This window comes from Daphnia carinata, chromosome 2 (assembly GCF_022539665.2).
Source record: "Daphnia carinata strain CSIRO-1 chromosome 2, CSIRO_AGI_Dcar_HiC_V3, whole genome shotgun sequence".
NCBI classification, from domain to species: domain Eukaryota; kingdom Metazoa; phylum Arthropoda; class Branchiopoda; order Diplostraca; family Daphniidae; genus Daphnia; species Daphnia carinata.
The window spans coordinates 1,548,776-1,571,533 of NC_081332.1; the positions used below are offsets into that span (position 1 = coordinate 1,548,776).

Sequence of the window (22,758 nt, forward strand, 5' to 3'; positions counted from 1 at the left end):
AATGGCTACTAAATTTTGGTCTGAAGAAAAAAATTTTCTGTCAAGGAAGGAAAGCATTGAAGTGCAGTGTCAACAATGGACACGTTAACTAAAAATGAAATGAATTTACTCACCAAAAAATTGTTGTCCACATTTTCTTTCCTGCACAAATATATAGTTTCATTCAAAACAAGAAAAAAGTCACCCACTAAAGTGGTCTTTTAACCCAATCAGGACCTCCTTGGATTCAATCATATGTATAATGCAACGCTCCACAATAATAACATGTATAATTGTTGGAATCACACTCATATTTTATGATGTCTGCTATCACCTGAGAAAAATTTAGGTTGTCAATACAATTTTTAAATGAGTTAAGTCAATGGTGTACATATAACATTCCATATTTCGCATATCAGTGATCTGACCAGTCATGTTTATGTCTTGAAGCCAGAACGGCAATTCAATAACCAAACTCTTTCAAGAAAAAATTCAACTTAACCTTTAACATCCCTTTACCACTTTCCTTTGGATTAATTTAACTCCAACCAAGATGTAACACGATATTCCGTCATGCTTCCACAATGCTTCACCTAGAATTATTATACGGAGGGGGAAAAAAATGGCGGTTGTATAGATAGGCCATCTAGTTTCTATGACAGCTGTAAAGGTCATCTAGTGGCAAGGAAGATTAGTAAATAGCACTTAAAAACCCGGCAGTTTTAAAGGCAAGGGTTACATGTGATAGGTCGGTAGATGTTTAGAAAGCTGTAACGTTACGCTGATGCTAACACACCATGCGCCAAAAAAGGTACGATCGCCAAATCGGCCTACCATCAAACCTGTTTAACTTTACTTTGTAGTTTGAACAGAGTGATTTCTAATAGAAATCGAGAGTTGCTTTTTCCCCTTACATAAGAAATTTTCGAATACAAGGCCCTAGTTTATCTCCTATCGCAGTGAACAGTGGTCGATTTCTTGCGTCAAGCTGTTAACATTTTTTTGTTTTGGTTGCTATTGAGAACAAATATGAATGATCTTCCTTGGATTGGATGGAACCCGTCGTTCCTAAGCATGTTACTAGTCTTTTTAGTAACGGTTCTTTATTGGATGTGGAGTCGATCCCGCTTTGTACGTCTTGTCAACGCTCTACCTGGACCAAAAGCTTTGCCTCTGCTGGGTAATGTGTTTGAACTGAACATTTCTAATGACGGTAAAAATCATCACAGTTTCTTTTAGTTATACGAAAATTTATAACATCTTTCATTACCAGAGCTGCTAAAGAAATGCGCCTTCACTTGGGTACGAAAGTATGGTGGTATCTATCGCGTCTGGTTGACTGTCCGTCCATGGGTCATCATCGCTTCCCCTGAGTTCATGGAGGTAAGTGCACGGCAGAATATATCTTTTGCAACAACTGTGCATGCTAACCATCAAGGTCTTCATTTGAAAAGTCAATTCTTGGAAGTTGGAAACATATTTCGAAAGGAAATGGCTACGAAGCTTTAACTACAGTCGCTGGAAACAGTTTGCCAGTTGCATCAGGTAACTTTCACGTTTCGACACATGAATTCTAGGATTCTTGGAAGTTGGCTTGTAGTTGACCTCATTTTACTTTTGAATAGACGACCATTGGAGAAAATCTCGCCGTCTCCTCAACCCGTCTTTTCACCTTGCAGTCCTCAACACTTACATAGACGTTTTCAACGAAAAAAGCTCTGAGTGCGTCAAAGATTTCGAGAAAGCCATTCACATCAACAACGGTGCAGAGTTTGACGTCTACCCATTGATGAATCTATACACAACCAGATCAATTTGTGGTGAACTATACTTTAAATTAAAGATTTAGTCTATATTAACGTTATTACCCGAACATATTTAACAAGGAACTATCTTGGAGTGCAAGTCGTTTTCACAAAAAGAGATGCAGAGTTTGTTGATTAATTGTGAAGGGTTAGTGCACTTTTCAAAATTGTTGATTCACTTCACGTATAGCTGTTCCTACGTAAAAATTCAAGTAATTTTTATGTTATTGAAATAGACTTAAACGCATTATCCAGTACCGCATCTCACGACCTTGGTGTAAAAGCAGTTGGTTTAAATTCACCGCGATGGGTCGGGATGATGCACGATTCGCTAGTGGCATCAGTGACATCAGCAATAAGGTATGCCTAAGTCAAACAACATTAAATCAACTCTTCCGTAGTTTCACACGCGGAGACGAGAAATATCATTTCAAATTCGTAATGCAAATTGTCCTTTTACAATTAAAAAGTTAATTCAGAAGCGTCGAGAATTTCTAGACAGAGAAGCAAAAGCCCAAAGTCATTTACCTAGCTCGACTTCTGGTCCGTCGAATAGCGAAGTTGGTAACATGGGTAATACTACGCCAAGTAATTCAGAATGATCGGGAACTGTCGTAAGATATAAGCTTAATCATTTCCTAAATATTTCAGGAAAGAAATTAGGCTTCATTGACCTTATCCTAAAGGAGACTGATATCAACAATAATTTCAGTAAAGAAGAAATAACATATGAAGTAAATTCAATGATAATTGCGGTAATTACCATTTAATTGTTGGGAAAAAATATCCGACTTTAACAGCCCGTCCTCGTAGGGTCACGAAACGTCTGCTTTAGGTTTGACATGGTTCCTTTACAACATGTCAAGATATCCTGAGCACCAAGTAAGCCCTTAGCAAAGTAAAATGTTTAAGACATCTGAGACATCTTCTCATACCGGCCCCAAAATTTTTCGTTAAGAAATTGTTATTCGATGAGCTGAACGCAGTTTTTGGCAACTCGGATCGCCCGTGTACAACGCAAGACTTGACTGATCTTAGGTACCTGGACTGTTGCGTCAAAGAGTCTTTAAGGCTTTATCCTAGCGTGCCTTTTATCTTGCGTACCCTGCCAGAAGATACCAAAATAGGTAACATATCTGATATTAAAAAGTAGAACTACAAGATAATAATCGATATTTAACTTTTGAAAAGGTGATCACAACTTACCAAAGGGTCTCATGGTTGGATTATCCATAGTCGGTTTGCACTACAATCCGCAGGTGTTCCCTGATCCCGAAGTCTTCAAACCGGAACGTTTCTTCCCCGAAAACAGTCTCGGCCGCCATAGATACGCCCTTAGTGCTTTCAGCGCTGGCCCTCGTAATTGCATCGGTAAGTTTCACTATCAACGTTGTTTAAGTGTTAAGGATAACGCGACATTTTTTGCTCAGGTCACAAATTCGCTTTGCTGCAAATGAAAGTGAACATTGCTCATCTGATCCGGCGATTCAGCTTTTCTTTAGCAAATCCCACAGCACCATTAATCCCGGCTCTCCAAGAAACTATGCTAACCCCAAAATATCCAATTAAGCTTATCGTTTCAAAAAGAACTATTTGATAACCAATATTAGTACCAAAGAAGCTTCAGACGGTGATGTAAATGCCATGGGCAGATTACTGTATAGTGGCTAGGAACAAAATATCAACTTTAGATATACAGGAAAATTTCTGAATAAACGTCGTATCTGTAAACTAAAACTCTGCCAAGCAAACTTACGGTAAAACGGTAAACTTCTCAGCGCTCAGTAATTAGTCTAGTCGTTGCTGGACAGGATACCAAATGTAAACGAAGTCAACACCATGGTAATCGCAATTATCCAACCGAGGGTGCCACCTATAGACACAAATTTCAAAATGGCTTTAAGTTCGTGCCTCTAATCGGGAAATTGGGTGCCCGATACCCACTCCCTTCATTCTCCTGTACACCTTGGCTTATCAAAACTATCATAGTACCTGTCAAAAACAATATAAAGATTCTAGTATCGTAAATCTAAACTGGGGCCCGTAATCCTTGACCTTTACAACTGAGTTGGCTTGGAATTGAACGAAAAACGATTACCTTTTCCTAGACGTTCGGAATCAATGGCGATCGTCTCTGTCGAAATCTGAATTTCAGTCCAACGTATCGGTGACGGATGGCAAGGCATATGGCAATCATTGTGGATAAATGCAGCCTTTAAATCTACTATGCTTCTCTGTTGAAAGTGATTGACATCACCACCAGGGATGTCTTAATCAACTATTGCAACAAGGAAACCAATTACATCAATGCTCAAATATATCTTCAATTTGAAAGAATTAAAAGAATTGCCTACCAAATCCAAAGGAACTAGCAACTGTAACACAAGATATGACAAAACACAACACATTAATTGTATGGTTTATTGGAAACATTTGCTAAAACTAAATTTACATTTAAGAATATCACTTACTTTCTGCTGGCTCTTAGACGTCAAAACAATCTGCAACTGAGAACTAACTTTCTCAAGCCAACAAGCTCCAACGTCTAAGCTTTCCATTCCAGTTTCACAATGTAGGGTTCAGATTCATCTATCAGACAAATAATTGAGTGTCTTGGGTACTATAAGTGTACACACAAGTCTATGATAGCTTAATATCTAATTTATCAATGTGCAGATTGAACAATTGACAAGACATACCTTTCTTTTTTATCTAACGAACGAGCAATTTTTTTAGAAGGCAAGCATTGATACGCTCATTGTTGGCACTGCGTTTCAAAACTAACAAAGAAATTAATTTACTCATGAGAAAATTATTTTCTATTCGAAGACGAAAATTCGGAGATCATTAACAAACGAACGATGTTAGCAAACTGACGATTTCAACCTTTTTCTTCCTACGAATACACGTTGCCAAATGGGAAGAGTTCGGACAAGGACAGCCATTTTGTTCTACTTCTTTTTCGCTGCTGCTGTTTCTTACTCTTCCTACGTTTTTTTTTTTTACCTTTTACAACACGTAGATAGAAATGAATTCATCGGACAAAAGATGGTAATAAACGACTCCACTTTTCTTGGCGAATAGTAACGTAATTAACTAAACCACAGTTCGAAAGGATTACACAAACAAAGCTGTTGGCAATTGATTTATGAGGAGAAGCTCAAAGCCTACTCATTTTTCAATGTTAACCCTCATCAGGAAAATGTAAAAGCCATGAATTTCAGTACTGGGAATTAGAAAAGATTATTTTGATCTCGTACTAAGCTAAGAATTATTTTATGATAAGATTTTAAACATCACGGCAACCTTATAGTTTCATGGTACATTTTTATTATTTCTAGATATTTTTGAATGTGCAGAAATCAGCAAACGTCTTCGTCCTTTCTTGCAGTAACTGTGCGCATTCTGTCCAGTTCATTCGACGATGTTCTTGCGAAACGTTTAGACCATTTTCTAATTGCATCTGGCGTCGAAAATGGCTTTCAATCACCCATAAAAACGTCACCAGTTGCGGGAAAACAACTGCCCACCAAAAAGATAACGATCCAAATGTTTGTCATAGCAGGTCAGGTGCCGTTAGTTTGATAAAGTAATGGAGCTCAACACTAAGTCTAGTGAAATAGTCGTTTCAAAGCGTATCTATCGGTCTTGATGCTTATCAGCACTTCAATTATGATGGCTACCCAACTAAGAAACAGATAACAAAAAAGAGAGACTGATCATGACGATAAGATGAAAACTGAGCAGTCAAGCAAAGTTGGTGTACAGATATGGGGAAAAAACGGCAGTTAGGCTGAAGATAATTTCATTGACGTTCGTAATATTTCCCAACTGAATTCCACGTTAACTCGCTCTTCGGCGAACTATACTTCGGGCAAAACAATTAACCGGTTAGTGCTATTGCTTTCAAGTGAAAAATTGGACTGGAAAAAAATGGCCCGGCTAAGGACGAAGAACATGTACGTCTTTGTTCCGTTATTTTTCGTTCTGATTACCTCTCCTCTAACGTCAACATCGCACATCACGTTGACCACCGATGGCTATCAAAACGTAGTGGTTGCTATCGACGAGAATTCCGGATTCACCAGTTGTCAGGAAGACTTGGAGAACATCAAAGTAGGCGTAATTTTCAAATTTAAAATCAGTTAACACCTTCAATGTACACCTTTTTGAACAGGAATTGATGCGGAGCACTTCCGTCAGCTTCGGTCAAGGTCTCGAACGTCCGGCTTACTTTGGTGATGTCACGATTGTTTTGCCCAATTCTTGGGTTAGCGATCCGATTTGTTCCATGCTGATGACGATGTCCAACATCACACAGTTGCCTTGGGCTAGGACTCACAGTGCGGATATACGAATCACGCCGGATCATCCGGTATTTGGTAATCAACCTCATTCATTCCAATATGGAGGATGTCAAGAACCTGGCTTGTCTATCAATGTTCCATCGACGTTCGTCTCCAACTTCACTGACCTGATGAAAGGTAATTATTTTACCTGGAACTCGTACCAACTGAATCGAAATAATAAGCTCGTGTAATGCAGCGAGAATTATGGCCCGTGAGTGGGCTCATTATCGTTACGGTGTTTTCGACGAGGGTGGCATACCGGATGATGAGCGCCATCCCTCTGGCTACATGATGTTCCAGACTGAAAATTCCGATAAAGTCATGCGTGCCAATACTTGCACCGGAGGCAAAACGCCGAGGGGAGAATGGAATAAGTAAACATTGTTCGCTCATAAAAACTTTAAGAACGATCATTAAACAAATATCTGCATTAGTGAGGAATGCAAATCGACCAATTCGGGAAATTCGAGCTGCGAGTTCCAGCCTGATGTTGACAATCCAGATATCACGTCTTCGTTGATGTACCGGCCGGATCTGGATCACGTAAGAAACTCTTCACGATAAAGGGTTGGAATATGAGCTGCTATTGCATATGTTTCCCATTCACGCCAATAGATGGAAAAGTTTTGCACGAAGGAAAATCATGATGATGGCGTGCCGAGTAAATTGAGTTACCACTGCGGCAGTCTCAGTGCGTCAGATGTTATCTACAAACACCTAGATTTCACGTAAATATACACGCAAATACAACAAATCCTTACAAACAGTATTAAGTTACGCTTTGGTAACATATGCGATGCAGACCGGGAGTCACGCCCGCCAATGCCTCAGCAGAAATTACATTCAACGTAATACAGAATCCGTTCAGCGGTTATCACGTCGTCCTTGACATCGCCTCTTTCAGCAGTAAACAATTGGTACATTGATTTTAACACTCTAATTAATTACAAAGTTATTCATATTGACATTATTAACAGTTTGACCAAGCAAAGAATTCTCTTATGCAATTCATCGCTTTCCTATTGGATCCTGTCTTAATGTCCATCGACACGTACGATGGTGTCAATGTCGTCGAATTGCAATCGCCTCTTTACTTGGATCCGAGGACGATCCGCACTCTGTTAGGGAAACTGGAACGTGTTGGATATGCCACTGGCAGTCCAAATGCCTTCGGTATTGCCCTCGAAAGAGCACAAACGGTACAAATTATTTGTTTCCTTAAATTATTTTAGCTTATTCTGACGCAATTTTATTATGCGACAGAGATCGAGTTTCGGACAGGACGTCATCATTCTGACTGCAGTACAAACTATACCAGATATGACCGACTGGATCACGTCCTACAATGAAAATAAAGTGATTGTCCATCTTGTCCATTTCGGCGTATCGACAGCCAAAGTGGAAATGGCCCAGCTGGTCCGCTACGGTAGCGTGCACGTCATCCCGAACGTTGCCAACAGCAACCTGATGAATCCGTACACCTGGTCCGTGAACACATTGCAATCAATCTACGGAAAGACTAGAAGCTATCGTGCCAAAGTAAATCATTAAATACTTCACTGCTTGTAACTGGCATTCACGTTAAATTGTTTTTCGAATTTTCTTTAACGGCTTAGATTTTCGAGCAATCCGTTATTAAGATTAATGAAACCGATACGATTAAAACGGGATATTTCTACCTGGACAGCCCGGCATCCCATTTGCTAGTTTCGGTCTATTGTCTAAACACTGATCAACAATTGGACGTCGATTACGTCAGTATCTTTCAACCGGACGGATATCCAGTGCGGAATGAAACTACCAAAAATGACACATTCGCGGTCGAAGATTTCTATTCATTTGTAGTTGGACGATATCCTGTGGCAACACTCCCAGCGGTAAAGAAAAAATAATTTGGGCTTAATATTTTGTTGGTGCTCATCAGAAATTATCTTTTCTTGCCAGGGAATGTGGAGTTATACAATTACATTTGATGAAAAAATATTTACCGAGCCGATAGTGCATCGACTAGACATTTGGGCTGAAGCAGCCGATTCGTCTCAAGTGCAGGTGCGAACCTGGAACACCGCCCTAGATAACCAGCCGTTAGATTACACCAAAGCGCCCGTAGGCCTTTACGCCCAGGTGACGCAAGATAGAAGACCAGTACGGGGAGCCAACGTCACTGCCTATGTTTACGTCACTGATGGAGTAACATCGAATCTGTTTACCACACTCCCATTACTAGACGAAGGCATTTCAGGTATCCATATTTTTAAAAAAGCAATTAAGTGTGTTAACTAGTCACTAACTTGTCCATTTAAACCCAACTAGATGTGACAACCGGCGATGGAATCTACTCCGCCTGGCTGACCACTCCGTCTTATACGTCACATAGCTATTCCGTCTACTACAAGGCTTACGGGGTCAACAGTTTGGCTGTCATAGACAACGGTTTGAGATAACAATCAAAGTTTTGAACAGTAAGTTTTCAATCGACAAATGCTTACCTCCGTCTTGTGATTCAGGAACGTACACCAGGCCGCCCACGACGGGCAGCGTCATCCCAATGTCGAATCCCGTCGCAACTGGCCCTCAATTCAATCGTTACGAGTACGGATCCAGTTTCCAATTGGCAGCTTTGTTATCGAGCAGCTTCGACCTGATCCGGCCCGAACGCGTCACTGATCTCAGCGTCCTCTCTTATGACGCGTCATCCAGGATTGCCGAATTGGGCTGGACTGCGCCAAAAGATAATTACGGAAGCGGAGAAATCGGTTCGTTTTCTTTTTTCAACATTCACAATATCCTTCTTATTTGTTAAAACTATTCCTCGGACTATATTTGAAATTTCTATGTCGTTTAGTTACGAGATTTAGATTGTATCAGTCCATCGGTTCAGCTGAATCCAATTACACGGAATTCACTACACCCGTCAACGCGGACGGATCAGTTAATTTAACTGTCCAAGTGCCTCATCTCCAGGACGGTGAATACGTCAAATATCGAGTCGTTGGTAAAGATTCTTCAAACAACATGGCAGACCCATCAAATGTCGTTTCAATGGCCGGTCCGGTACTTCGAACCGGAGGCATTTCAAATTCCGCCATGTGGGCTTTAATCGGCGTCGCTATCGCAATCCTTGTCATCATCCTCATTATCGTCCTAATCCGTTGTTGTTGTCCAGTCGAAGCTAAACGAAGACAGAGACAAGCCAAACGTAAAGTGCGTCAATGGTTTTCATTTGGGGACAAAACGGCCAAACGGACGGACACGGCGCCATCTACCAGGTACCAATCGCCTCCGCCAACGATCCAACAATGGAACTCACCGACCATTAACCAAGACGGCGAATCGCCAGCTGTTAGGAGCGGGAGTGACGCATCAACGACCCCCCAACCTGAAGTGGAACTTCGTCAGAAAACAGCTGCTCCTGCCAGGACATCCACTTACGGCTCTGAACGCATTTACTTTGGTCAAGAAGACATTGACAGGATGGTCTCAGGTCCTCGTAGCGAAACCTATTCAGAAAAGTGTGTCGTTTTAAATTGAAATTATTTTAGAATTAATGCGAATTCACGATATTGCAGAGGCACAGAAGAGATAATTAAACGGGCGCCTTCCATGGACCTTCAATTGGCCACTATTTTGCGAATGAACAGCAGCAATTTCTCCATCGATCGTTTGGGACGCGATGAAAAAGACCCTAATTCAAGGTTTAAAAAAAGAAATTAAAATTTGTATTATTGTAGTTTAATTAAGATTTATGATTAAGGCCAACGGAGGTAATAAGACCAAGAGTTTACGCTCGGCCGTTCAAACCCAATCAACCTGCAAACAGACCAACGAGCAATCAGCCGGCCAGCAGGGGTTACCCGTACAACGCGAACAAACCTCTTTCCATGTCCGAGACTAATTTGTACTACACCGACGTCGCACTCCGTCCACCCGTTGCCCAGTCAACTAAATCATCACCCAGCAATTCTTACCTGTCCGTCTACGCCGAGGTAAATGTTTTGAGTGTCTTTTTCTTTAAGGTTATTTTACTTAAAATGAATGGATCGTCTCAGCAGAGGGCCGATGTAGTCCCACAACCTTCGGGGCAGTCCAGCTTGGCCAATACGCTGCGAAACGGAATGAGGGGCAACGAACAATGGCAGGATTCCAACAGTTTCATTTACACCGATCCTCGACTCGACGGTACGCATTTCAAAAAATTTCATTTAGGAAACAAAACGATTAAATTGGATAAGGAGAAGTGAAAGTGGAAGATGTTGCATTCGCAGTTGTTAATCTTCGTTTTTATTTGGCAATGAAGTTGGCCGATGAACGAGGAAGACGAGTATGCCATTTTTATAGCAATTCCTACGGTTTGATTCAAACAACTTTCACTTCCTTCGTTGTCCAAAGTCCAGCAAGAAAAATTGTCTAATGCATTCCAGAAATCAATTTCAAAGTGACAACCAGCTGTGAAAGCTGTCTCGGTTGTTTACTTCGACAGATATATGCGTAGTTTGAGTTTTGAAAATACGAGAACCAGATTGCCTTATCAATTGAATAACGTCGCCAGTTTTTTTTTCATGCTGGCCTGATTACGTTTTGGACACGCCTTTTTTTTCTTATTTTCTTGTTGCAGGTCAATCCAAAGGTTCAAGCAGCTTTGATCCGCAATTGCATCCGGCCAACCAAAACGGACTTCCACCGCCTTTGCCATCCGTACCACCGCCATTTCCTCCTCGAAGTAAGACACAATTTTTGCAGTTGTATTCGTTAAACATTTTTTAAAATTTAAATTGAATTTTTTTAGTGACTTACAATATTGATATGGGCTACGATGGGACTACCGGTACAGCCATGTGGCTGTCGATCGTAACGATGCGGACCAACAAGCGATGAGCAGGTCGTCTAGCAAACCATCTTTAGTTTCGGCCGTCTAAACATCTTTGGTTTTTACCTATTCATTAAGTTGGAAATAATTCAATTTCACATATAATTTTGTTATCAAAATAATTACATTCTTACCGTATAGCACATCCCCCAACCTGCATAATTAACAATTATAATCAATTCCTTAACTAAATCGGGAAATAAACACAATTTTTGTTTTCTTGGAAATTCTTTCATTTTCAGATATTTTATTCGAATTTTTAATGTAGCTCTGCGCTGAACTAGCCAGCGACGATGAATTCGGATCCACTCTCGGGATTCGTGCGTGTACGGGAATGTAACGCAACCGAAATGAACGATAGTAATGGAAATAACATGAAAAAATGAGGGGAAAAAAATTTGAAGCAACTTGGTCATAAGTGAAGGCCAAAGAGAAAACGAAAAATAACAGTTGACCAAAATATATAAAAAAGGAGGGGACAGGAAGAAGACAATAAAGATAGAAAAGCCAAACAAAAGAAGAACGGTCATTAATGTGAGCTAAAAAAAAATAGAAACAAAAAAGGGAAAAGAAATAGAACAAGCAACAAAAGAGTACAAATTTTGTGCAATTTAAACACAATCGGGACACACTTTCTCAGTGTTTTAAGCTCACGCCAACGCCCCCAAATCACGTTTTGCGGTCATCAGCTGAAATTCGGAACACGAAAATTTGCTGAACCGTTCGGGACCGTAAGAAACGTAGGCGCGATATAATATCTGAAACGGACCTCTCTGATTGTGTTTGAAAAACGTTTGGCACGGAGAAGACCGTTCGACTGGAGAGACACATTCTATATGGAATGGAACTAAGCAAATGGCCTGTACAAGATGGAAGACGTGAAAAACTGAAGCGAAATAAATCCCCCCTTCCATTCGAAATAATTAATGAAATATATAAATTAGGCACGTTCACGATTTTCTTTCGTGTAACCCTTTCAACTCCGTTCTTCCCGTCTTTTCTTTATGGAACAGCATGAATCACATTTGTTTTCACGAGAATTCCTCTTCGACGCAGGTGTGAAATGACGCCGTGTTGCTAGCGCGTGAACGATACGAACCGAACGATTTCACGGTGGCAAATGACGTCCCCGTTCCCGCTCTAGATCTTCAATTTTTTTAAAACGTTTAAAATTTTAATTTAAAAAAAACGTGCATAATTAAAACACTACCTGGAAAATCCCGGAGCATCGATAGCCGAACGGAAAGATCCAGCGGGAGATGGCGGGAACGAGCCGACGATGGATCCGTAGTCTGTGAACGAACCCATTTCATCTTCTTCCGATTGGCCTCCACTTCCGCCGTCCATCCGGTAAGGTCCGTGCGATCCTATGTAGCCCGTGCTACCGTAGCTATTCTGGCGAACGGCTATCATTATAAAATACAATAAAAATTGAAAATTTAAATCAATTTGTTTTTCTTATCTCGGTCATCATCCATCATATCACGTGAACGCATCACGTTAAGAGCAGCCAACCGGCTGCACCGGTTTCTTTTGAATTTTTTAAGGTTACCGTAAACCGCTTAAAGCATTCAATGTCAATTCTTCCCTCACTACACCGCCGTTGTAGGGTGAACGTTCGTCCTTGAATCTTCCGAAAAACAATCCCTCCCCCTTTCTCCTTTTACCTGTTGTTATCGCACTGGATGGATCCCCCAAACGATCGTTTCAAGGTTAACAATTTAGACTTACGAGTTGTTTTCTGTTTACATTCAAAACATAAAAAAATGGCCATGTTTCCCCTTAAAAACAGTTGACCTTGTAGGAGAGCTCTTATGGCCGTTTGTTGACCTTCTCCAGAAGGATCACACCTTCCGCATTTCAATCAGACCGTTGTTTCAAAAACCGAAAAATGGGGACTAACCGATGATTTGCGAACGGAAAACGGACGATACGGCTGAGATGAACTCACCTGCTGGTCGGACGTCCGTTTCCATGCTGATGACGGAAACTTGAGGAGCGACGGGATGATGAGGACCACCGTTCATGCATCCGTTCGGCTCCTGGCTCTTGCTCTTCTTCCGCCTGAAATGCATCCAAACGCCGAAACCGATGATGGCCGCCGTGATCAGGGCCGCCGCCACGATAACTCCCGCCAACTCGGCTGCAATTTTTTATTATTATTATTATGTTTTTTTTTTAAAGAACAAAATGGGGACCCGTCGAGAGAAAGTCGGCACACTAACGTGTGAAATAATAAGAACAATCACGCGGATACATCGTCAGCTGACTAGCGAATAGTTTAGATTGAACAAAAAGGCTTTAAAAATGTTATTAACAAAAATTATTTCAAATCTCCACCCTGGAGTTATTGCATTAGCGAAAACCGCCATTTTGTATGCTGGACAAAACAAGTCGGCATTCCAACCGTTTCGGGATAAACTGGCAAGACATCGAAGTAGGTCAACGCCTATCTCTACCCTCTCTCTCTCTCTCTGACTGGCTTACTTTTTTTGTTAGTATGCAAATACATTGGTATATCTCTTTCCTACGTAAGCGATTAAGTTCCCCACCATTTTGATTCCGCTGTACTTTCTGTTGTGTTGAAATTCCCCGTGCAAAAATTAAACTAAGGAAACTCTCACATTCAAGGTCGGACGAAAGGGAAATCGAAAATCAAACAAAAGAGAAAAGACGTTCCACGCGCAATGGCTACGTGAAAGATTGAGCGTGTAAAGCACACGCACAGCAATCACGAAAGAATAAATACAAACGTTTCTTACCTGGACTGAGTTCGTGAGGCCCGGCTGCCGTCGGTTCCTGGTCTAACCTTGAGGCGCTAGTGAAGAGGTCGTCGCCGTTGTTCACGCCCAGATGAATAGCGTCTGGAAAACACGTGAAAAGAAGACCGCCACCACCACAACCAAAAAATGAAAAGAAAATACGTTAGTTTTAAGTTGAAATGTTTTCTCGATAGATTTCTACTGGTGAAATTCAACGTGTGCAATTTTTGCGAAGGTCGATTTCGATTGACGTCACGGCCTTCGCAATTCAGAAATAACAACACGTGCGTGTTCTGTTTGATGACGCAATTTCAAAATGTGAAAAAAACCTTACCGTCAAGCTTGACTTTGGACGGCCTGTCGGCGAACGATGACGATCCACCAGTTAACTCGACCAGACCCAGGTGAGCCAACGGTTGGGTAAGATCCGAATGTTCCATGACGTTCTCTTTGTAATGTGGTTTTTTTAATATATACACACACACACAAGTGAAGCACTTGTTTAGCTGAGATGCTCGGATGATTTTGCAAATTTGAAGAATTACAAGATGATCCGACGTGGCATTTCAACACTAACTCTTCCACATTGCACGTTTGTTTTGGCATGCAAATTTGATTTTTCTTTTCGTGTAATCCAAATCGAATTCCAGCCAACTGTAAAATCAGAATGAAAGTATATAATATAATACGTAAGACGACAATCGATGAAGCCAAAACGACAGTTGTGAAATGTACAAAGTGAAAGCTTTTGTTTCTTAATATGATTGATTTCCTTCGTCAAAAACTGCATGTCTATCTCGTATACATTTTGGCTTCAACACACAATCTCACATTATTTTGAATAGATAAAAAAAAATAAATGCAAGTGGTACTAACTCTTTCCCCTGATTCCGTCTGACTTCTTTTGTTGCTACGTCCAACGGTTAAAACTAATTAAAGGTGTAATCAGCTAAACTCTTTTCTTTCTCTTGCAGCTTAGTCGTAAGACGGTAGTATAACACACACGACCAGCTGATAACACGACAACAACGCCAAACACACACACACACACACGAAAGAGAGAGTCGAATGTGGAACCGGAGCAAACACCCACCTTCCAGCTCCACTGAAACCCTGTCACTGAATGACGATAGAGAACGGACCACTCGTCTGAGTTTAGTTCTTATTTCTTTCTCTCTCTTTAATCATCCGCTTTTCTCTCATTCTCCTTCTTTCCCTTTTTTTTTTTCAACGCGTGTTGTGCAGACGTTACGAGTATATTCAACGTCAAGCCCAAATATATTCTCTAGAGATGGTTTTTACCTGTCTGGTAAAAACCAGGTGAGACGGCCACTGCAGGGAACATGGTATCCCAAGTGTCGAGCTTAATCCGATGCGCTAATTCCATCTAATGGATTTTTGAATTTTTTGCCAAATGATGTTTAAATAGTTGTAAAAGAAAAATAGAGTTGTGGTGTAAGAAATGAAAACAAAAGCGTAGGCCTGTAAAAACAAACAAAATGGCCATCGTGAATGCGAAAAGCGAGACGGTGAGTGAAAACGGAATACGAACCACGAAATGTAGAGAAATAAAAAGAAACTTTCACTCTTTTCGGATTATTATTGTGTGCCCAGTTTGCTGGCCGAGTATACAGACATAAAAATTGGGCAAAAAACGAATGATTTCGGTTATAGGACATCGTTCTCACGAATATCCACACCCAACGCGTTGACCATTCACGTAACAATTAGAAAACAAAACAAAAAAAGTGTATCGTAAATTATTACACAAATCATTCGATTCAATTGAATTCTAACTGCATCTATGACCCACATATTGATTGAAGGGGAAGTGCCGCTGAGCAGGATGTTGAATTGGTTATAATTGCCAAAACGAGTTTTTGCTATTTATTAACTCTAGAATTTAAAAAGGGGGGGGGGACGCAATTGGGGGCGAGGTTGTTCACTTTCACACACGCGTGTTGTACTCGACAATCCAACTTATTAATTCAGCTGGTCCTGTTCGGTCCCAACAGGACGAAAATCCTTATTGTTACACAGGTACGTTAAATCCTTCAAGGTGATCATCATTCACCTTTATCTCCTCCAGATGTTGTTCAAGTACAACCCCCTTTTTTTCATAACAATTTCATCTTAACGTGTCCCATTTTTTGTTTATTATTTCATCAAATCCCACATTATTAACACAGCAGCTTTTCACTTTCTTGAGGGACGCGATGACACGTCAGACATCGGGTCTATTAGCTTAAACACATTTTTATAAATACAAGAGCCTCATATGGCACTGTCTCCGGCAGAAGTGAAATCCGGTTCGGTGGTTTGCTTACGTAATTTAACAGTTTTTTGAAGACATGGACTGCGGGAGCTGTGTGGTATATCGATCAAGGCCGGTACATGTGGAACGGTTAAAAGTAACAACAGGAACCAGCACGATTTTTTTTCTTTTCTATTTTTAATGAAACCAAGTGAAATTCTTTTTTTTTTTTAAACCACGTACGCATGTTTGTATTATGATGTGTGTATTAAGAGTTCTTGAACCCATAATCTGCCACCCGCCATCACGGGCCGTCCGCACAGATCTGGTCTAGTGTAGATAAGACGGAGCAAAGAGCAAATGTTCGTTCAAAACAAGATCGTGGCACTTTTTAATTAAGAATTAAATATCTTTAATTCATTCAGCATATCGCTGCGTCATTCGAAACTGGCCAGCAAACGACAAGCAGTTCGAAAATGCTGGCTAAGCGGATGTGGCCTGTTTATCGTTCCAAGGTTACACATACAAAAAAGAAATATATCTAACCTTGTTATTTGTAAAACTATACTTCCCCATAGCCATTTGAATGGAGTCCCGCCTTAAAATGGGGAACTCAAGGTGGTCCGGTGAAGGGGGATCGACGGATGCCGAAGGGGGGGACTGACGAGGAACATTCGTCAAGGGGATCCGAAAAGCTTTTGTCCCAGGTCAGGTTTGTCCAGATTCCCCACTCATTTGCCTTTGGTCCGTCCTTGACCGACCACCTGGAATGCTATTATTTATTAAAGAAAAAAATTTTGTAGGGAAGGAAATAAGATACAAACCAAAAGTGTAACGCATTTCGAAAAACCTTGGATTAAAAGGGGCTGTTTATCTTACCTGTTGTTCACCTACATCTGATAACTCGTTTGTTATAATCTTGTCAATAACATGGCACCGATGTAATAAATTCAAAACGATGTGTCTTGATAAACAATCAAATATAAACAGGGTCCACTTATTTCTTTAGAAAAAACACATCGAATTTTTAGCCGGATGGAATCAAAACAGCAAGGATCCATTCAATTAAAAAGGCCGTGATCGAGATAACGATGCCAATGGCCAGTAAGTAGAATGCCCCTTCTAAATTAATCAAAGAGAATCGCACCAAGGTTGGAGCACTTTGCCGATGTCTTCCGGATGGCTTCATCGAACGGTGGTAATCAACCAAACCGGCTTCGGTCAGACGTTGAAGCACAAGGTCGATTCGGGCCTTCAAAGGTGAATCTTTTTGAAGGCCAAAGGACGAACGTGTCGGGAACAGCCTCTCCTTCATGACGTGCAAATCATGCGGCGAACTCGATTGTGTCATCATTAAATAATTCAAACTATCCAGCGATGAATCGACTGCCCATTGGCCAGTTTCCAGCAAGGATAGCATGTGACTGATGTTATTAGTGGTGGTCAGTTGATGACCTAACAGACGACGATGAGGATCCGATGAATTCAACAGCACCGTCTTGTAGAAATCGCTGAACATCATTTTATTGAGGGGACTCTCTACCAACTGCTGGATCGTATCGATGGGTTGCTGGGCGAACGGTTCAGTTAGGAATGAAATCAAACCGGAACGATAAACGGTGGACAAGATGGTAGCTGCGAAAAGCCAACACCAGATGAGAAACAAGCGGCAGACGGACGCCCTTCCATCGGGTAGACGAGGTTGTTGGATCCAAAGGAGCTGACCGAGAACGAAAATGAACGAAGCGATCAATGATCTTCGCTGATATAATTTACCAGCTAGAAAGAGAGCGATAGTGACGAGCAAGAGAGAAGCACAAGTGGCCAGCCAAGTGTTTGAAGAAAACGGGGCAATTAACGCCGTCCAATTGGCCAATGGTTTCGGACCGGGCACTACGAAACAATCGTAATCTGTCTTGTATATTTGACTGAAACTGATGTGAGGCAACCAGGAGTGCATCATGTACAAATCTCCGAACGCTAAATCAACTTCTTTTCTCACCAACATGCCCCGGATGCCCGTGAATTCGATTATCTTGCCCGTCGTCTTGTTCTTCACCATGTCCCCCCACATCTCGTCGGCTCGTGCTAAGACGTACGTGAATGTGAAATTCAATTTTTCTGCGATGAGTTTCACGATTAATGGCTCGATCCCCTCTAGTTCGGTGCCCGGCTCACGCACAACGACAGCTGGCGGATGATGAAGCGTTGCGATTCTAAGATGCCGGCCAGCCAATTTGAGATTCAAAAGTTCGCGGGTGTCGAAAACGCTGAGATTCTCATAGCGGATGATGCGATTTTCATTGACGGACCATCTTAATAATTTGATTAAAATGTCCGGTTGTTCGAGCAGCACGAAAACTCGTTCGTTCATCACGTCCAGCAACAGTTTGTCGGCTTGGTCAGTCAAATTCGTAACAGCAATCACTTTGTTCAGATGGAAATGATTGACGAGTTTGCGGTAGATCGTCGAAAGCTCATTGGCGTTGCTGTAACACGACACGACCGCATCATTGCAAACGATTTCGTTACGTCCGTGAGAGAACAGCGTGACGGGTTTTCTGTTATCACCTGTCAATAGGTTGACTAATGAGATTTCATTCTCAGTTTCAGAGAGGGAAAGAACAATTCCAGGGCAATTGGATTGATTTAAAATTGTAAGGATCACTTTGAATAGTTGGCTGTCCCGTTCGGTCGTTAACGGGACGAGTGTCAACGCAAACACACAGATGAGTAAAATCATGACTAAAGGGATAAACAACATGCAGCCATTAGCAAAAGAACAACTCTGCCTTTACTAGCTTTTATTTTACTTGTTTCATACAAAAAAAAACAAGCCTTTTGTTTAAGTATTTTGTATGTGACATGCGCTGCGGAAAGACACGCGTAAAAGTATGTCAGCGGTCATTAGTAAACAAACGCGTTTGGAATAAATAAAAGATCCTTCTTTGACATAATTGGACATGGTGCGTAAAGAAAAAAGACGATCGATCGATAATGACATCCAAATGAAACGTGCGTCTTCGATTTTATCGATCTAACCTTTAGGTGACTCACGTTGTCGTGCACGTGAATTTCTCACGTTTTTCAATTGGCACCTACAATACAAAACACATTGGAATTTTAATTTACAATGGCACAAAACGCTTTCATTCCATACGAACTATAGAGATTCTCCATTAGAAGAAGAGAAAGTTAAGCAATGAAAAGAAATTCAATGGAGAATAAACAGCGAATTGTAGGGCACCCCTACAAAGAGAAACAGCCTAAAAGGAGAATCCCAACTTTCTCCACAAACCCACAATAGATGGACTCTCTTAAATTGAAATCATGGCGTTAATAACTTGAATTTAATTTCGATTTTCTAATGAAAGTTATGCTGGCAATGCGGGTGGAGTCGCGTCAGAGAACCGCAGCGAAATCTCGTGCAGACAGATGGGCAATTTTGTTTGTTGGCCATTACACACACGCCTGATATTGCACGTACAGACGTCACTAAAACTTTTGCTAGCGAGCTAGCTTCACGCTCTCTTGAGTTTGGCTATTGCGGTCGGTCTATTGCGCACATAATCAGATCTAGCGCATCACCCCAAAGTTTTGATATCGTAACATCCGTCACGCGAGAAACTAGAGAATCAAAAAAACAGCTGCAATCGCAACGTCTTCTATTTTTTTTTTTTTTTAGAAATCAGTCAACATGACAACTGATGCGGGCAATTCGCACATGTCCGGTCATTCACTTTAATTTCAAATCTCTTCGAATCACAATAAAAAAAAGTGAAAACAATCAAATTTATAGTGGGCGACATGGATGGCCCAGCTCGTAATCGACATAATGGTGAAATTCGCTAAACGCGCAATTACATTTCGTAAATTAAAACGTGTTATTCTAGTGCCAAGTACATCGGGACCGGTTTTTTCGGCTGATCGTGACCTTCACGTTTAAAGTGAATGGAGTTCATACGAGATAATAAGCACAGACCATAATTTGATTCCTTTCGTTTTTGTTTTTCTTCGTGGAAGCCAAGAGAAAGTTTGATTATATCCTATCGCATTCCTAGATTTATTTTGTGTTCGTGAGCGCCCGCGGGATATTTGCGGTGCGTGAAACTTTTTACAACGGCATCGTGCGGATAAACGAAGCACCAGCTCAACTTGACCATGGGTTTGTTTTGGGCTCAATTTAAAACGAACTGTCTTGCGAAACGAAAATTGCGGCGGACATTCTTTAAAAGTTATGATCAAATAAACGACAATAGAAATCCCGTTTTTTTAAAGTGGGGAGTCAGTTATGTCCCTTTTTATGTAAGACCTGCAGAAAGGCTATTGTTTGAGACATTTTTTTCGTGAAAATCTCTTGTTTTTCGATTTTCCATTATCCTACTACGACTACGTCCGTGTTGTAAAGGAGGTCGCCGAATTTTTTAAATTAAAAACTACGTTAATTAATCTCTTGGTCACGAAATCTAGTCCGTTGCGCACTAAATTGATCAATTTTGCTTCGCTCCTTCGATACAAGATCACGCAGAACAAAAAACTCATTAGCTAGAAATATAGAAAAAGACATGCAATTCTACACTCTTCATTTGCATACGAGATGACTTCCAAGGCTTAAAAAAAAGGGAAACACCCTTTTTCTAATAACTTCATTTGTCATCAACAGCGTTGCCTAGGCAACATCAAGCAGTTCCCAACGTCTCGTCGAACTTTTAAAAAGACCTCCTTTCCATCCGTTGACATTCAGTTGTTTCACATCATCATGGAAAAGTTCGTATTCAACATCAAACTGACGTTGCTCTGCTACTCCATTCACTTGGTTTTTGCTTCAAACAACCAGCGAACTGTCGAAGTAGTTTCAAAGCTCCTGACCGATTCAAAATGCAGTGGACTCGTGTCCGTTTTTGACTTCGTCCATGAACAAAGTGAACGCGTCTACACGGATGATGAGCTCATCGACACTTTCATTAATCATCAATCTAAACCTTTCACTATTCTAGAAAGCTTTAATGGCTCTGTAATGTTAACTGAAAACTGGAAAAAAGAGCCCGTGTGCCGTAATGTCGTTATTTTCGGCCGTCAATCACGAAATCTATCGTCGATCTATCGTCAAATAAAGAGCCATTTTTTCATCAACAAAGCGGCCATCGTAACCCAATTTTCTCGTGAAGAAGCCATTGATATTCTGTTTGAAATTCAAAATGAGAAGGTCTTTATTATACTAGAGAAACTCGGCAAAGATTTGGAACTGTACTCTTGGGCTGCTAATAACAAGACATCTCAGATCACCATCGACGCCCATGCAATTGTAAACAGTAATGTAATTCAAACTGGAGCCATCAATTTATCTGGAAGACATTTGATTATTGGTACGGTGCATAATCCACCTGCTGTCAGGATAGATCCTGGACTGACCCCCGAAATGAAGAAAACCATCGGAGGAATAGAACCGTCACTCATCGAAACGATGGCCAATCATTTGCAATTCACTTACGATTACGTCGAAGCTTCGCCGAAGGAAATGTGGGGGGAAGTCTACGGTCATCGAGGTAATCTCACCATCACAGGACTATTGGGAATGTTGGCCAGGAAAGAGGTGGACGTAGCCGTTAGCAATTTCTACATCAACAACATACGATGGCCTTACGTCAGTTACACTGTCGTCTACAAATTCAGTTACGAATCGTTTCTCGTTCCAGCTCCAAAACCCTACGCCAAATGGAAGGCCGTTTTCTATTCGTTCACGTTGCCCACTTGGTTAGCAACGATCGCATCGGCCATTGTGGTCATCATGATGCTGCGTTTAGTAGCGGTTGTCTCTTCGTTTCAATCGGATTCTCAATTACGTCGGTACAACGTTTTCGCTGACTATCCGTTCTGCTGTCTCTACGTCATCGGCAATTTGCTGAACGTTCAAGTCCAACCGCAGAGCATCCTATCCACGGCCAACAGGATGTTCCTCATATGGTGGTTGTTTGGAACTCTTATACTCACCACTGGTTACCGTTCGGGTTTGATTTCTTACATGACATTCCCGTTCACTCCGCCTGCCATTGATACGCTCCAACAGCTGGTGGATAGTCCTTTAAAGAAAGCCAGTTTCAGTGTCTACACGATAGAGGCGTTGGTGAATGCTAGTTCAGAGATAGACAGGACACTAGGAGCGGAATTGATTCCGCATTACAATTTGACGGGCATGTTCGTATCGCTAGAATCTGGAGAATGGGCTGTGGAATCTAATTTAGATAACCTGTTGTACACGGCAGCTACGATGTATCCGACCACAACGACTGGACCTAAAGTACATCTCATTAAAGACAAGATTTTGCCTTCGCGTGTGGCGTTTGGTTTGCAGAAAGATTCGCAATTGAAAGTGTATTTTGATAAAAAGATCCAGCATTTGATCGAAGCCGGAATAGTCGATCATCTCAAATCTGTTTTCGCTAAAAAGATGGACAAGTGGAACCCGAAGAAAGCGAACAGCCTGATCTCGTTCTCGCTGGACAGTCTGCAAGGAGCGTTTTATTTGCTCGTTTTTGGATTTGCTTTGTCTACTTTCATATTCGTTGCTGAAATCGTTGTTAAAATGTTGAAACGACCACAAGTATAATGTGACGTCATTTTCCTATTTAAATCAGATGGATGAATTAAGAACATTTAGTTGTAGAAATTCGCGTGAGTTACTGTGATCCGACGTATGCCATTCAAATTAGTTTGCACTGACTAATGTTACCCATATGCACTG

The 22,758-nt window shown here is 41.2% G+C and overlaps 5 protein-coding genes and 1 long non-coding RNA gene across 7 annotated transcripts; 3 read left to right on the forward strand and 3 right to left on the reverse strand.

Annotated features, from left to right (window-relative positions):
• Positions 1 to 935: 935 nt before the first annotated feature.
• LOC130686034 (cytochrome P450 4C1-like) lies at positions 936 to 3,521 on the forward strand. Its single transcript, XM_057509329.1, has 12 exons — positions 936 to 1,192; positions 1,253 to 1,362; positions 1,434 to 1,524; positions 1,605 to 1,799; positions 1,866 to 1,932; positions 2,021 to 2,144; positions 2,255 to 2,372; positions 2,436 to 2,539; positions 2,598 to 2,666; positions 2,743 to 2,911; positions 2,976 to 3,155; positions 3,215 to 3,521. Exons 1-12 carry the CDS (start codon positions 1,009 to 1,011, stop codon positions 3,379 to 3,381), a joined length of 1,578 nt encoding a protein of 525 aa, XP_057365312.1. The 5' UTR covers positions 936 to 1,008; the 3' UTR covers positions 3,382 to 3,521.
• Positions 1,835 to 2,858, reverse strand: LOC130686051 (uncharacterized). Its single transcript, XR_008999797.2, has 5 exons — positions 2,720 to 2,858; positions 2,548 to 2,655; positions 2,313 to 2,474; positions 2,043 to 2,150; positions 1,835 to 1,980 (listed from the first exon to the last, which is right to left on the reverse strand). It is a non-coding gene; the product is annotated as an uncharacterized LOC130686051 (long non-coding RNA).
• Positions 3,522 to 5,599: 2,078 nt separating the features above from the next.
• Positions 5,600 to 11,227, forward strand: LOC130686025 (calcium-activated chloride channel regulator 1-like). Of its 2 annotated transcripts, none has more exons than XM_057509319.2 (18): positions 5,600 to 5,900; positions 5,962 to 6,268; positions 6,330 to 6,507; positions 6,568 to 6,676; positions 6,749 to 6,861; positions 6,936 to 7,050; positions 7,111 to 7,332; positions 7,397 to 7,672; positions 7,750 to 8,010; positions 8,078 to 8,375; positions 8,447 to 8,566; positions 8,641 to 8,889; positions 8,979 to 9,645; positions 9,703 to 9,828; positions 9,888 to 10,119; positions 10,183 to 10,312; positions 10,749 to 10,853; positions 10,920 to 11,227. In XM_057509319.2, exons 1-18 carry the CDS (start codon positions 5,718 to 5,720, stop codon positions 11,006 to 11,008), a joined length of 3,780 nt encoding a protein of 1,259 aa, XP_057365302.1. In that variant the 5' UTR covers positions 5,600 to 5,717; the 3' UTR covers positions 11,009 to 11,227. The 2 variants fall into 2 exon arrangements, with proteins under 2 accessions (XP_057365302.1, XP_057365303.1); XM_057509320.2 differs by having other exon boundaries at positions 5,602 to 5,900; positions 10,186 to 10,312.
• Positions 11,228 to 14,871, reverse strand: LOC130686049 (uncharacterized). The gene is made up of 6 exons (XM_059497580.1): positions 14,639 to 14,871; positions 14,097 to 14,416; positions 13,763 to 13,864; positions 12,952 to 13,143; positions 12,211 to 12,406; positions 11,228 to 12,146 (listed from the first exon to the last, which is right to left on the reverse strand). Exons 2-6 carry the CDS (start codon positions 14,200 to 14,202, stop codon positions 12,032 to 12,034), a joined length of 711 nt encoding a protein of 236 aa, XP_059353563.1. The 5' UTR covers positions 14,203 to 14,416; positions 14,639 to 14,871; the 3' UTR covers positions 11,228 to 12,031.
• A 2,038-nt stretch (positions 14,872 to 16,909) lies between these two features.
• On the reverse strand, positions 16,910 to 18,759 carry LOC130686152 (glutamate receptor U1-like). The gene has a single exon (XM_057509442.2). It carries the CDS (start codon positions 18,757 to 18,759, stop codon positions 17,044 to 17,046), a length of 1,716 nt encoding a protein of 571 aa, XP_057365425.1. The 3' UTR covers positions 16,910 to 17,043.
• Positions 18,760 to 20,860: 2,101 nt separating this feature from the next.
• Positions 20,861 to 22,623, forward strand: LOC132087760 (uncharacterized). The gene has a single exon (XM_059494120.1). The coding sequence runs from the start codon at positions 21,034 to 21,036 to the stop codon at positions 22,621 to 22,623; it is 1,590 nt and encodes a 529-aa protein (XP_059350103.1). The 5' UTR covers positions 20,861 to 21,033.
• The last annotated feature ends 135 nt before the right edge of the window (positions 22,624 to 22,758 follow it).

Bases quoted from the DNA above. Each gene is read 5' to 3' on its own strand.
- LOC130686034 (XM_057509329.1), top strand. From the start codon at position 1,009: ATGAATGATCTTCCTTGGATTGGATGGAACCCGTCGTTCCTAAGCATG. The intron at 1,363-1,433 runs GTAAGTGCACGG...TCATTTGAAAAG, and splicing joins CTTCCCCTGAGTTCATGGAG to TCAATTCTTGGAAGTTGGAA. The intron at 2,912-2,975 runs GTAACATATCTG...ACTTTTGAAAAG, and splicing joins GCCAGAAGATACCAAAATAG to GTGATCACAACTTACCAAAG.
- LOC130686025 (XM_057509319.2), top strand. From the start codon at position 5,718: ATGGCCCGGCTAAGGACGAAGAACATGTACGTCTTTGTTCCGTTATTT. The intron at 7,673-7,749 runs GTAAATCATTAA...TTAACGGCTTAG, and splicing joins CTAGAAGCTATCGTGCCAAA to ATTTTCGAGCAATCCGTTAT. The intron at 8,011-8,077 runs GTAAAGAAAAAA...TTTTCTTGCCAG, and splicing joins CTGTGGCAACACTCCCAGCG to GGAATGTGGAGTTATACAAT.
- LOC130686049 (XM_059497580.1), bottom strand. From the start codon at position 14,202: ATGGAACATTCGGATCTTACCCAACCGTTGGCTCACCTGGGTCTGGTC. The intron at 13,865-14,096 runs GTAAGGTTTTTT...CGTGTTTTCCAG, and splicing joins GTCCAAAGTCAAGCTTGACG to ACGCTATTCATCTGGGCGTG. The intron at 13,144-13,762 runs GTAAGAAACGTT...AAAAAATTGCAG, and splicing joins GCCTCACGAACTCAGTCCAG to CCGAGTTGGCGGGAGTTATC.
- LOC130686152 (XM_057509442.2), bottom strand. From the start codon at position 18,759: ATGATTTTACTCATCTGTGTGTTTGCGTTGACACTCGTCCCGTTAACG.
- LOC132087760 (XM_059494120.1), top strand. From the start codon at position 21,034: ATGTTAACTGAAAACTGGAAAAAAGAGCCCGTGTGCCGTAATGTCGTT.